The following is a 13508-nucleotide window of genomic DNA, read 5'->3' on the forward strand; positions in this document are numbered from 1 at the left end:
CTTATTGTGAAGGACAGAACTACGGTCCCAGATGTGTTGACAGCATTGATGACAGCAGCAGCCAGTGTTTACAACGAGGATAGAAGTCCCTACGGATTAGGCCAATAGCAGTGCACGGCTAATTCACCGGTGTTAGCATCATTTTAACGACTCTGGTAAAGGCAAAGCTAACTGTAATAATTACAACAACATTTCGTTTGAAAGCAGCAGCAGGAAGTGACGCCACACAAACAGCTGTTCACTGCTCGCTGCCCGGTTCGTGTTAAAAATGTCGCTTAACAATACATTTTAAAAACTGTGTTAACGCGCGATAAAATAATTGTCAGCGTTAATTTATGAATTACCGCCGATAATATCGCGTTAACTTGCCCAGCACTAATATTTACTTGTTTTTGTCAAAACAGCTTCAATGACTAAATCAAATATTTGATGAATAAGTAAATAAATATTCTCTGACTTCATGTGTTTTCATCTTCAACCCTTAATGTTTCTCCATGTGTCCACTGGTTACCCCGTGTGTAACCTCACATTGCAATGAATTGTGGGTAATTCCCTTTGGCAAAGTCTGCATCTAATGCTGACTTAAGGAAAGGCTTCATAAAGGGTTTAAAATGTCTACCAGAGAGCCTTCTTACCGCTTGTCCTTTGCTATCCCACCACTTGTCCTTTGCTGTCCCACCACTTGTCCTTTGCTGTCCCACCACTTGTCCTTACCTACCACCGTATTTTGAGGGCAACAGCAACAATGAAGACAGTGGAGCAAGGTTTCTGTCGTCCATCCAGCTCAGTTTACAAACACGTTTATTCCCTTGTTTTAAAGAATAGACCTTCATGAAACAACATCAGGTCCACCAGAACCAACACAGTACCTCTTTGGTTCTGGTCTAGTACCTGAAGGCTCTCGACACCTCAGACCCAGAGTCCACTTCAGTCCGTGGAGCACTACATTACCCAAGATCCTCTCTATTCATCAGGTCTGACAAAGAGACAAATGTTCTCCAAAGTTCTGCAGCTGAAGGAATACAATCAGTTCGTTTTTCAGAATAAGGGCACATGATTAGTTTGTTTTTCAGAATAAGGGCACATGATCTTTATTCAACATCCTGATTGATCAATCAGATGTTGATTTGTCTTTAAATCCATTGTTTTGTTCGTTCTCATCCAATCAGCTGTAGTGTTAGCTCATCAAGCCCCGCCTCCTCAAGTGGTCCAGGCTGTCCAATCACAGTCGAGGGGGCGTGTCCAACAAGAGGGCGGGGTTTAGAGACTCCCTCTTGTAGGTCTTGGGAGGAAGTTTGGGGACGGTGTGCCGGGGAGGCACGGGGGGGCCGTCAAGGGGGAGGAGGGGCATCCTCCTGGAGGCGGGGCTGGGAATGGGGGTGACAGGGGTGAGAGGAGGGAGGGGGGGTGAGGAGGAGCTGATGGAGGATGAGGAGGTGGAGGAGGGGAAGAAGGTCTCCAGGTCACAATGGGGGCGGCCCTGAGGGGGGGGGAGGAGGTGTAGAGGAGAGCTGAGGGGCTCCCGAGGAGGCAGGGAGGGGGGGCTGTCGGGGGGAGACGACGAGTAACGAGAGGGGAGGAGCTTACAGGTGGGCTGACGTGGGGGGACAGCGGGGGGGCTGTCCAACGGCGACATCATCTGAGACAGGAACAGAGAGGGGGGGGGGGGTTTAGTTATACTTGGTAGAAACATTGAGCATCTTCTTTAAAATCTGACTCGTACATGTCAGTCACCTTGGAGGGGGAGGAGTCAGCAGGAGCCGACTCTGGACGTCTGCGAGGAGGAACAGGAGGAGGAACAGGAACGTCCTCGTAACCACGACTGAAACTCACCATGGAGGAGACCGAGGAGGACCCTGAGACCAGAGAACACAAGCTTTAGAACATCAGACACTCTGTCAGAACATCAGACACTGTCACGAACATCGGACACTGTCACGAACATCGGACACTGTTAGAACTTCAGACACTTCTGTGATTGGTGGGAGGCGTTAATGTCAGACTTGTGATTGGTGGGATAGTGTGTCGGTGGGGGTCTTACTGGAGTGAAAGGGGCTGCTGGGACCTTGCGGCGAGTCAAACACACTGCCAACGTCTGTGGAGCTGGAGGTGGCAGAGGCAGGGGGCGGAGTCAGAGGGGTGCGGGGGGAATTGGGGGCCGAGATAGCCCCCCCCTCTGCCTCACTGTCGGGGATGCGGCTGTAACTGATCTTTCTGGGCTCGTTCTGCAGCGGCGTCGGGTGCCGCATGGTCCCAGGCCTCACAGAGGTTGGACGGATCCCCGGAGACTTCAGAGGACAGCTGTACTTCTTCACCTGGGGAGGTTAATGGACATATTTAAAACAGATTCATCATCACTCCGGTAACTCCTATCTACAGTCAGACTGTGACCGCTTCCAAGTGTCCAAGGCGTCGCCATGGTCACACTTACAAATCGAGGCAACGATCGGGCGTTTCGAGGTTCTATTTCCAGAGATTTGTTGAACAGGTGATCGGCGAAGTCTTTCTCTGACATGTCCTCCATCGGGTTCAGGTTCTCGAAGAACTTCTGCTTCAACAAACACAGAACACGGTCACACCTCTAACACTAACACACACAGCGTGACCAGTAAGGCCACGACATCGTCATCAACACTGACCCTGATGTCGTTCTCCACTCTCAGACAGTACGGTTGGTTCTGGTACTGTTGGATCTCGCCGGTGATTTCGGCAACTTTCCTTCTCTTGCTGAAGTTGATCAGATCTTTGCCGTGTCTGCGCAGGAAGTCGGGGTTTCCCTCCTCTGTCTTCAGGATGTTGGTCAGGTAGATTCCTGAACAAACCGAGAGCGAGCGACTCCTTATTTTAACATCGGAAAATAAATAGTGTTTAAACCCCCTTCATAAAAAAAGACAGATGAGAGTCGGAGCGTACCAAAGAAGGGGACACAGGGGGGGTTGATGGAGCGCAGTTTGGCCAAATACTTCTTGTAATGATCTTCACTCAGCTCATGAGCTTCCTCCAGGATCTTTCTCTGTCGACTCGGAATTTGCTGGGAAACCAAAAAAACAAAAAACACGCAGCACGTATTATTTTATACATTTAAAAAGGGAATCATAGTGTCTGTAAACATTTTACCAAAACGATAGAATGTGATTTTGTTTTTGGCGATGACCAGCAGAGGTAGGAGGAAGTGTTGTTTACCTCGAAGGTGTGGTCCAGTCTGTAGACCGGAGATGAGTTCATGGCACTGACGACCTCCAAAACTCCGTTAAAATTGTTGAGCTCCTGAAAAACTTGCAGGATCTCGATGATCCGAGAGACGACAGCAACCCGTTCCTCCAGGTTCTCGGTTTCTACCATACACCTGCAAGAAGGATCAGATAGGACTATCTGATCAAAGTCATGTTTGACTGTTTGGAAGTGAGGACGGGGAAAAGTAGTTGGTTGGAGGAGTGGTTTAAGTTTTGGTTGGAGGAGTGGTGTAAGTTTTGGTTGGAGGAGTGGTTTGAGTTTTGGTTGGAGGAGTGGTTTAAGTTTTGGTTGGAGGATTGGTTGGAGGATTGGTGTAAGTTTTGGTTGGAGTGGTTTGAGTTTTGGTTGGAGGAGTGGTTTGAGTTTTGGTTGGAGGAGTGGTGTAAGTTTTGGTTGGAGGAGTGGTTTAAGTTTTGGTTGGAGGAGTGGTTGGAGTTTTGGTTGGAGGATTGGTGTAAGTTTGGTTGGAGGAGTGGTTAAAGTTTTGGTTGGAGGAGTGGTTTGAGTTTTGGTTGGAGGAGTGGTGTAAGTTTTGGTTGGAGGAGTGGTTTAAGTTTTGGTTGGAGGAGTGGTTTGAGTTTTGGTTGGAGGAGTGGTTTGAGTTTTGGTTGGAGGAGTGGTTTAAGTTTTGGTTGGAGGAGTGGTTTGAGTTTTGGTTGGAGGAGTGGTGTAAGTTTTGGTTGGAGGAGTGGTTTAAGTTTTGGTTGGAGGAGTGGTTGGAGTTTTGGTTGGAGGATTGGTGTAAGTTTTGGTTGGAGGAGTGGTTTGAGTTTTGGTTGGAGGAGTGGTGTAAGTTTTGGTTGGAGGAGTGGTTTAAGTTTTGGTTGGAGGAGTGGTGTGAGTTTTGGTTGGAGGAGTGGTTTGAGTTTTGGTTGGAGGAGTGGTTTGAGTTTTGGTTGGAGGAGTGGTTGGAGGAGTGGTTTGAGTTTTGGTTGGAGGAGTGGTGTAAGTTTTGGTTGGAGTGGTTTAAGTTTTGGTTGGAGGAGTGGTTTGGGTTTTGGTTGGAGGATTGGTTTAAGTTTTGGTTGGAGGAGTGGTTTGAGTTTTGGTTGGAGGATTGGTTTAAGTTTTGGTTGGAGGATTGGTTTAAGTTTTGGTTGGAGGAGTGGTTTGAGTTTTGGTTGGAGGAGTGGTTTGAGTTTTGGTTGGAGGAGTGGTTTGAGTTTTGGTTGGAGGAGTGGTTTGAGTTTTGGTTGGAGGAGTGGTTTGAGTTTTGGTTGGAGGAGTGGTTTGAGTTTTGGTTGGAGGAGTGGTTTGAGTTTTGGTTTGAGTTTTGGTTGGAGGAGTGGTTTGAGTTTTGGTTGGAGGAGTGGTTTGAGTTTTGGTTGGAGGATTGGTGTGAGTTTTGGTTGGAGGATTGGTTTAAGTTTTGGTGTGAGTTTTGGTTGGAGGAGTGGTTTACATTTTGGTTGGAGGAGTGGTTGACGTTTTGGTTGGAGGAGTGGTTTGAGTTTTGGTTGGAGGAGTGGTTTGCGTTTTGGTTGGAGGAGTGGTTTACGTTTTGGTTGGAGGAGTGGTTTACGTTTTGGTTGGAGGAGTGGTTTACATTTTGGTTGGAGGAGTGGTTTGAGTTTTGGTTGGAGGAGTGGTTTGAGTTTTGGTTGGAGTGGTTTACGTTTTGGTTGGAGGAGTGGTTTGAGTTTTGGTTGAAGGAGTGGTTTGAGTTTTGGTTGGAGGAGTGGTTTACATTTTGGTTGGAGGAGTGGTTTGAGTTTTGGTTGGAGGAGTGGTTTACGTTTTGGTTGGAGGAGTGGTTTACATTTTGGTTGGAGGAGTGGTTTGAGTTTTGGTTGGAGGAGTGGTTTGAGTTTTGGTTGGAGGATTGGTTGGAGGATTGGTGTGAGTTTTGTTTGGAGGAGTGGTTTGAGTTTTGGTTGGAGGAGTGGTTTGAGTTGCTCCCCCCGTTTGTAATGGTCTCTAAAGTCACCTCATCAATAGGTTTGTATGAGTTTGTCTGCGATGTCAGAGTGAGGTCTTACTTTTCAAACCAGAGTGTGAGGTTGGTGGTGTGTCGTATCATCCTCAGCAGGTTGGGGGAGTGAATCTCTTTGTCTTCTTTAGTCCAGACGCTGCCAACCAGCTCAGACGGCTGCACCGCCCTGCAGAATACAATATAAATAGACTACAAGTACAGGCACTGAGCTTCCTGATAGAATAAGTGGACTACAAGGACTACCCTTACCTGTAGAAGTCAGACTCGAGGAGGGTAAGCTGCCGGCCGATCTCGATGGGATGAAGCGTCATGAGGTCGAACTGCTCAGTGTTTCCTGGTTTACAGGTGTGCCACTCGATGGGAGGAGGAGAGTTCTGGAAGGTTATGCTGTGACTGGGCACGCTCACCTGAACCTGCTTCTTCCTCTGGATGATCTTAGTTATCGACTCCACCCATTTCCTCATTGCCTTACCTGCAACACAAGACACTTATTTCTATCAGCAAGCTCCACACAGGTGTTCACACAGGTACGTACCTCTGACTGATGACCGACAGTGTTCACACAGGTAACGTACCTCTGACTGATGACTGACAGTGTTCACACAGGTAACGTACCTCTGACTGATGACTGACAGTGTTCACACAGGTAACGTACCTCTGACTGATGACTGACAGTGTTCATACAGGTAACGTACCTCTGACTGAGGCGATAAACTCCTCCAGTTGTGTCAGCAGGTAAGCGTCTCTCTCAAAGTCGTAGAAATGATGCTCCACCCAGTGACGACACACATTCAACACTCTGCAGGAGGAGTTGTCACACAGAGCGGAGGAAGTCGATGAACGACATCACAGTGACATCATATTACATGATAAGAGTCTCTACCTGAGTTGGACCGGCTGGACAAACTCTTTACGGAAACGTTTAAGTTCGGCACTCAGCGGCTGCTCTCCTCCCTCCATGGGATCCACATCGCTCGGCCTCGGCTCCGGGATCTCAAACCTGAAACCACAGACCTGAGATCAGACCTTAAACCTGCTTTTGTCCATGTGAAGGTTTAAACTAACACAGGTGTGAGGAGTGATGTGATTGGTCAGAGGTGTGAGGAGAGTGATGTGATTGGTCAGCGGTGTGAGGAGTGATGTGATTGGTCAGAGGTGTGAGGAGTGATGTGATTGGTCAGAGGTGTGAGGAGTGATATGATTGGTCAGCGGTGTGAGGAGAGTGATGTGATTGGTCACAGGTGTGAGGAGTGATGTGATTGGTCAGCGGTGTGAGGAGAGTGATGTGATTGGTCAGAGGTGTGAGGAGTGATGTGATTGGTCAGAGGTGTGAGGAGTGATATGATTGGTCAGCGGTGTGAGGAGAGTGATGTGATTGGTCACAGGTGTGAGGAGTGATGTGATTGGTCAGCGGTGTGAGGAGAGTGATGTGATTGGTCAGAGGTGTGAGGAGTGATGTGATTGGTCAGAGGTGTGAGGAGTGATATGATTGGTCAGCGGTGTGAGGAGAGTGATGTGATTGGTCACAGGTGTGAGGAGTGATGTGATTGGTCAGAGGTGTGAGGAGTGATATGATTGGTCAGCGGTGTGAGGAGAGTGATGTGATTGGTCACAGGTGTGAGGAGTGATGTGATTGGTCACAGGTGTGAGGAGTGATGTGATTGGTCAGCGGTGTGAGGAGAGTGATGTGATTGGTCACAGGTGTGAGGAGTGATGTGATTGGTCACAGGTGTGAGGAGTGATGTGATTGGTCAGCGGTGTGAGGAGTGATGTGATTGGTCACAGGTGTGAGGAGTGATGTGATTGGTCAGCGGTGTGAGGAGAGTGATGTGATTGGTCACAGGTGTGAGGAGTGATGTGATTGGTCAGCGGTGTGAGGAGAGTGATGTGATTGGTCACAGGTGTGAGGAGTGATGTGATTGGTCAGCGGTGTGAGGAGAGTGATGTGATTGGTCAGCGGTGTGAGGAGAGTGATGTGATTGGTCAGCGGTGTGAAGAGTGATGTGATTGGTCACAGGTGTGAGGAGTGATGTGATTGGTCAGCGGTGTGAGGAGAGTGATGTGATTGGTCACAGGTGTGAGGAGTGATGTGATTGGTCAGCGGTGTGAGGAGAGTGATGTGATTGGTCAGAGGGGTGAGGAGAGTGATGTGATTGGTCACAGGTGTGAGGAGTGATGTGATTGGTCACAGGTGTGAGGAGTGATGTGATTGGTCAGCGGTGTGAGGAGTGATGTGATTGGTCACAGGTGTGAGGAGTGATGTGATTGGTCAGCGGTGTGAGGAGAGTGATGTGATTGGTCACAGGTGTGAGGAGTGATGTGATTGGTCAGCGGTGTGAGGAGAGTGATGTGATTGGTCACAGGTGTGAGGAGTGATGTGATTGGTCAGCGGTGTGAGGAGAGTGATGTGATTGGTCAGCGGTGTGAGGAGAGTGATGTGATTGGTCAGCGGTGTGAGGAGTGATGTGATTGGTCACAGGTGTGAGGAGTGATGTGATTGGTCAGCGGTGTGAGGAGAGTGATGTGATTGGTCACAGGTGTGAGGAGTGATGTGATTGGTCAGCGGTGTGAGGAGAGTGATGTGATTGGTCACAGGTGTGAGGAGAGTGATGTGATTGGTCAGCGGTGTGAGGAGAGTGATGTGATTGGTCACAGGTGCGAGGAGAGTGATGTGATTGGTCACAGGTGTGAGGAGAGTGATGTGATTGGTCAGCGGTGTGAGGAGTGATGTGATTGGTCACAGGTGTGAGGAGTGATGTGATTGGTCAGCGGTGTGAGGAGAGTGATGTGATTGGTCACAGGTGTGAGGAGTGATGTGATTGGTCAGCGGTGTGAGGAGAGTGATGTGATTGGTCACAGGTGTGAGGAGTGATGTGATTGGTCAGCGGTGTGAGGAGAGTGATGTGATTGGTCACAGGTGTGAGGAGTGATGTGATTGGTCAGCGGTGTGAGGAGAGTGATGTGATTGGTCACAGGTGTGAGGAGTGATGTGATTGGTCAGCGGTGTGAGGAGTGATGTGATTGGTCAGCGGTGTGAGGAGAGTGATGTGATTGGTCACAGGTGTGAGGAGTGATGTGATTGGTCAGCGGTGTGAGGAGAGTGATGTGATTGGTCACAGGTGCGAGGAGAGTGATGTGATTGGTCACAGGTGTGAGGAGAGTGATGTGATTGGTCAGCGGTGTGAGGAGTGATGTGATTGGTCACAGGTGTGAGGAGTGATGTGATTGGTCAGCGGTGTGAGGAGAGTGATGTGATTGGTCACAGGTGTGAGGAGTGATGTGATTGGTCACAGGTGTGAGGAGTGATGTGATTGGTCAGCGGTGTGAGGAGAGTGATGTGATTGGTCACAGGTGTGAGGAGTGATGTGATTGGTCAGCGGTGTGAGGAGAGTGATGTGATTGGTCACAGGTGTGAGGAGTGATGTGATTGGTCAGCGGTGTGAGGAGAGTGATGTGATTGGTCAGCGGTGTGAGGAGAGTGATGTGATTGGTCAGCGGTGTGAGGAGTGATGTGATTGGTCACAGGTGTGAGGAGTGATGTGATTGGTCAGCGGTGTGAGGAGAGTGATGTGATTGGTCACAGGTGTGAGGAGTGATGTGATTGGTCAGCGGTGTGAGGAGAGTGATGTGATTGGTCACAGGTGTGAGGAGTGATGTGATTGGTCAGCGGTGTGAGGAGAGTGATGTGATTGGTCACAGGTGCGAGGAGAGTGATGTGATTGGTCACAGGTGTGAGGAGAGTGATGTGATTGGTCAGCGGTGTGAGGAGTGATGTGATTGGTCACAGGTGTGAGGAGTGATGTGATTGGTCACAGGTGTGAGGAGTGATGTGATTGGTCAGCGGTGTGAGGAGAGTGATGTGATTGGTCACAGGTGTGAGGAGTGATGTGATTGGTCAGCGGTGTGAGGAGAGTGATGTGATTGGTCACAGGTGTGAGGAGAGTGATGTGATTGGTCAGCGGTGTGAGGAGAGTGATGTGATTGGTCACAGGTGTGAGGAGTGATGTGATTGGTCACAGGTGTGAGGAGTGATGTGATTGGTCACAGGTGTGAGGAGAGTGATGTGATTGGTCACAGGTGTGAGGAGAGTGATGTGATTGGTCACAGGTGTGAGGAGAGTGATGTGATTGGTCAGAGGTGTGAGGAGTGATGTGATTGGTCAGAGGTGTGAGGAGTGATGTGATTGGTCACAGGTGTGAGGAGTGATGTGATTGGTCAGAGGTGTGAGGAGAGTGATGTGATTGGTCACAGGTGTGAGGAGAGTGATGTGATTGGTCAGAGGTGTGAGGAGAGTGATGTGATTGGTCAGAGGTGTGAGGAGAGTGATGTGATTGGTCACAGGTGTGAGGAGAGTGATGTGATTGGTCACAGGTGTGAGGAGAGTGATGTGATTGGTCAGAGGTGTGAGGAGAGTGATGTGATTGGTCAGCGGTGTGAGGAGTGATGTGATTGGTCACAGGTGTGAGGAGTGATGTGATTGGTCACAGGTGTGAGGAGTGATGTGATTGGTCAGCGGTGTGAGGAGAGTGATGTGATTGGTCACAGGTGTGAGGAGAGTGATGTGATTGGTCACAGGTGTGAGGAGAGTGATGTGATTGGTCAGCGGTGTGAGGAGTGATGTGATTGGTCACAGGTGTGAGGAGAGTGATGTGATTGGTCAGCGGTGTGAGGAGTGATGTGATTGGTCACAGGTGTGAGGAGTGATGTGATTGGTCACAGGTGTGAGGAGTGATGTGATTGGTCACAGGTGTGAGGAGTGATGTGATTGGTCAGCGGTGTGAGGAGAGTGATGTGATTGGTCACAGGTGTGAGGAGAGTGATGTGATTGGTCAGCGGTGTGAGGAGAGTGATGTGATTGGTCACAGGTGTGAGGAGTGATGTGATTGGTCAGCGGTGTGAGGAGAGTGATGTGATTGGTCACAGGTGTGAGGAGAGTGATGTGATTGGTCAGCGGTGTGAGGAGTGATGTGATTGGTCAGCGGTGTGAGGAGTGATGTGATTGGTCACAGGTGTGAGGAGAGTGATGTGATTGGTCAGCGGTGTGAGGAGTGATGTGATTGGTTACAGGTGTGAGGAGAGTGATGTGATTGGTTACAGGTGTGAGGAGAGTGATGTGATTGGTTACAGGTGTGAGGAGAGTGATGTGATTGGTTACAGGTGTGAGGAGTGATGTGATTGGTTACAGGTGTGAGGAGAGTGATGTGATTGGTCAGCGGTGTGAGGAGAGTGATGTGATTGGTCAGCGGTGTGAGGAGTGATGTGATTGGTCCCTCACCTCTCCATGAGCAGGTCCAGCAGCTCCTGAGGTTTACAGAAAGATCTGTAGGTGGTGAGAAATGTTCGGACAAAGTTTGGATCTAAAAGGAGGAAACCAGAACAACCAGTTTAGAGCCCAGATGCATCATGGGAGTGAACTGGTAACTGGGTGTATCCCCACAAGACAGGTAAGATAAGAACAACATGGTCACAGGTGTAGTCTGACTGACAAACTGTCCCCTCTTCTGTTTACCCATCATGCAACAGGCCACAGGTGGATCCCGTCTATAAACACCCGTGTGACATCACGTCGAGAGCTGCAACAACGAATCGATAAAAAACGTTAATAATCGATTATTAAAATAGTTTTCATTATCGATTATCGAATTTCATGATCGATTCGTTGTGTCGCGCGATTATTACGCCACTCAATGAGTCGCGGAGATGTTTGAGAAAATAAAAAGGGAAAACAGAGCGGAGCAGCTGTTGTGAAGTGGAACTTCTACTGACGACCAACACACGTCTGGTTTTGAACAGAATACTTTACTTCCTGAAAGCTGCAGTTCAACAACTGTTACAGTGAACAGACCGACATATACGTTCGGTTTTCACTTCTCGTTATCGTTGTTGTCGTATCATAGCACGTAGCATGCATCATGCTACTTCCTGTCTCTTCACGGTAAAATCACTTCCGTGTTCATGCTCTTCACAATAAAAGTAAACATGCGATCAAACTATTTACAACAGAGGAAAGAGCATCGACCCGTAACGTTGTTCTGAAACATGGCGGAGGCATCAGGACGACCTCAGTGGTCCACGGTGTGGGAGCATTTCACACTTAATACATTTAAAAGTGTGTTCATTGCAAGATATGCAAAAGCAACATGATATGGCACGGGAGCACCACGGTGATGATTCAGTTTGTGAGTGTAGTGCAGAGAACAAGTTCTCACGTTCAAACTAATCCTGTTCAGTTTTCTGATTTGTATTTTTCTTTATTTTTTTATAAATGATTTATTGTTCTGACAGCTCAGGTCCCTTTAAACTAAAATATACATATTTTTGTTCACATGTGTGTTTTTTGTGTTCGTCCATTTGTTTTTTAATTACTACTTTAACAGCTCAGGGATGTTCAAGCAGCAACCTGTTTGTGCACTTTCTGAAGATCACTTCGGTTTTTGAATAAAGGGTTGGAAATGAATGCTTTTTTGTTTTTTGTATCCGATTAATCGATCATTAAAATAATCGTTAGTTGCAGCCCTAATCACGCCTCACCTGATCCCGTCTATAAACACCCGCGTGACATCACGCCTCACCTGATCCCGTCTATAAACACCCGCGTGACATCACGCCTCACCTGATCCCGTCTATAAACACCCGCGTGACATCACGCCTCACCTGATCCCGTCTATAAACACCCGCGTGACATCACGCCTCACCTGATCTCGTCTATAAACACCCGCGTGACATCACGCCTCACCTGATCCCGTCTATAAACACCCGCGTGACATCACACCTCACCTGCGTACATGTGGAAGGTGAGCCTCTCGATCAGTTTCAGGACCGTCCCCGCTTTGACGACGGGGATCCCGGACTTGGACTGGACGTTCTCCTCGAACACGACGTTCTCCTCAGAGTCCTGCTCGGCGAACCGGTACACCTCGGCCCCCGGCAGCCTCACCTGCTCATCCTTCTCCTCCTGCATCATGGCCGAGTCCAGCATGCGCTCCAACGTGCTGCGGTACTGCAGCGAGATCAGCGCCGCCATCCAGCCGTTCTTCTCCTCGGCGGACTTGGCGGCGAACACCACGCTGTTCCCGTCCTTCAGGACGATCTCGAAGGCGTGCCGGTACTCGCCCTCCTTGTCGTCCCGGTCGTTGATCTGGACTTTGCGCATGAAGAACTTTTCTTTGAGCCGGTACTCCGCGGCGGAGCCGGCGCCCGGCAGCCGCGGCGGCCCGTGGTTGGACTTGCAGCAGATCATCAAGCCGTCGAAAAGGAAGATGTGGCGCTCGTGTTTGGCGCCCACGCGGGTCAGCGTGCCCTCCATGATGAACTCGTTGCAGCACTGACCGATGTCCTTACCCTCCCAGCCATCGATGTTCTTCTGGATCTCATTCATCTTCTTGATGGCCAGGTGCTTTCCCTTCATCTGGTGGCTGTAGAAACGACACGCCGACTCGCTAAAGAAGAAGAAGAGGATGGGAGAACAGGAGGAGGAGGAGAGGAAATCAGGGAGAAAAGGAGATGAAGAAGGAAGAGGAGAAGAAGAAGAAGTCAGGGAGGATCTTGACTTGTGGTCTACATCAGGGGTTCGTAACCTTTTTGACCTCAGGGCCCAACTTTTCAAGTACAAAGTGTCCCGGGGCCCACTCTGAATATATGCATCAAAAGTGTCAGACAACCTGCAGGTCATACAGAAACAGAGCAGTGGGCCTTTGGAGTCAGTAAAAATTTAAGATTTTTGTCCGCATAAAATAAAAAAGTATCTTTCAGTATAAATAACTGCCGGTGCCTGTATCTGTACAGGTAAATGACAGTATAGGACTGTAACTACACTATCAGTGAACAACTGCCTCACATCTGAAGAAGATTGGACAAAGTATGACCATTCTACAGAGTTTCTTCATGAAGAGATCCAGGCCGAGCTCTAAAAGGACATTTGGAGACCCAAATGGACACATGGTAACCACATGATATTCTGACACACTAAAGGTGTTTCTCCCTTTATATTGTGATTTTATATTATTTTCCTTGGACGTGGTGTGTGAGTAGCGGACTTGCTGTGCTTAATGGCTGCGACCGAGTGCACGATCGAGAATGAGAACAGCTCAGTTACGCAAACGTTGGTTGACGGCTTATGGAAGAGGAGGATACGGTTTGTACTATCAGTACTATCGTTTTCTGAAGGTAGTAGCTCCATGGTAACATCCGCTAGCACGTTGTCGGGTCTGTAATGTGTATTTTTCCGTCAAAATGCTGCAAGATACGACTTGCAGCGGTTATGGTGACTTTGGACAGTGTGTGTGTGGGCTCCTTTTGTGGAGAAACCATAAGAAATGAAAGAAAATCGATGATTTCTTTG

The 13508-nt window shown here is 48.8% G+C and overlaps 1 protein-coding gene across 2 annotated transcripts in view; it reads right to left on the reverse strand.

The window, feature by feature from the left end:
* Nucleotides 1–784: 784 nt before the first annotated feature.
* Nucleotides 785–13508, reverse strand: part of sos1 (son of sevenless homolog 1) — a 31765-nt gene continuing 19041 nt past the window's right edge. For both annotated transcript variants that reach the window (XM_079279510.1, XM_079279511.1), the window contains 13 exons: nucleotides 11945–12606; nucleotides 10443–10524; nucleotides 6051–6167; nucleotides 5863–5966; nucleotides 5417–5639; nucleotides 5214–5333; nucleotides 3184–3346; nucleotides 2914–3031; nucleotides 2640–2812; nucleotides 2432–2548; nucleotides 2042–2315; nucleotides 1735–1856; nucleotides 785–1639 (listed from right to left, as the gene is read on the reverse strand). In XM_079279510.1, the coding sequence (XP_079135636.1) occupies nucleotides 1223–1639; nucleotides 1735–1856; nucleotides 2042–2315; nucleotides 2432–2548; nucleotides 2640–2812; nucleotides 2914–3031; nucleotides 3184–3346; nucleotides 5214–5333; nucleotides 5417–5639; nucleotides 5863–5966; nucleotides 6051–6167; nucleotides 10443–10524; nucleotides 11945–12606 (2692 nt within the window). In that variant the 3' untranslated portion in view covers nucleotides 785–1222. The remainder of the gene's footprint in view (nucleotides 1640–1734; nucleotides 1857–2041; nucleotides 2316–2431; nucleotides 2549–2639; nucleotides 2813–2913; nucleotides 3032–3183; nucleotides 3347–5213; nucleotides 5334–5416; nucleotides 5640–5862; nucleotides 5967–6050; nucleotides 6168–10442; nucleotides 10525–11944; nucleotides 12607–13508) is intronic.

The sequence above is a fragment of the Melanostigma gelatinosum genome (genome assembly GCF_949748355.1).
Source record: "Melanostigma gelatinosum genome assembly, chromosome: 11".
Classification (NCBI taxonomy): domain Eukaryota; kingdom Metazoa; phylum Chordata; class Actinopteri; order Perciformes; family Zoarcidae; genus Melanostigma; species Melanostigma gelatinosum.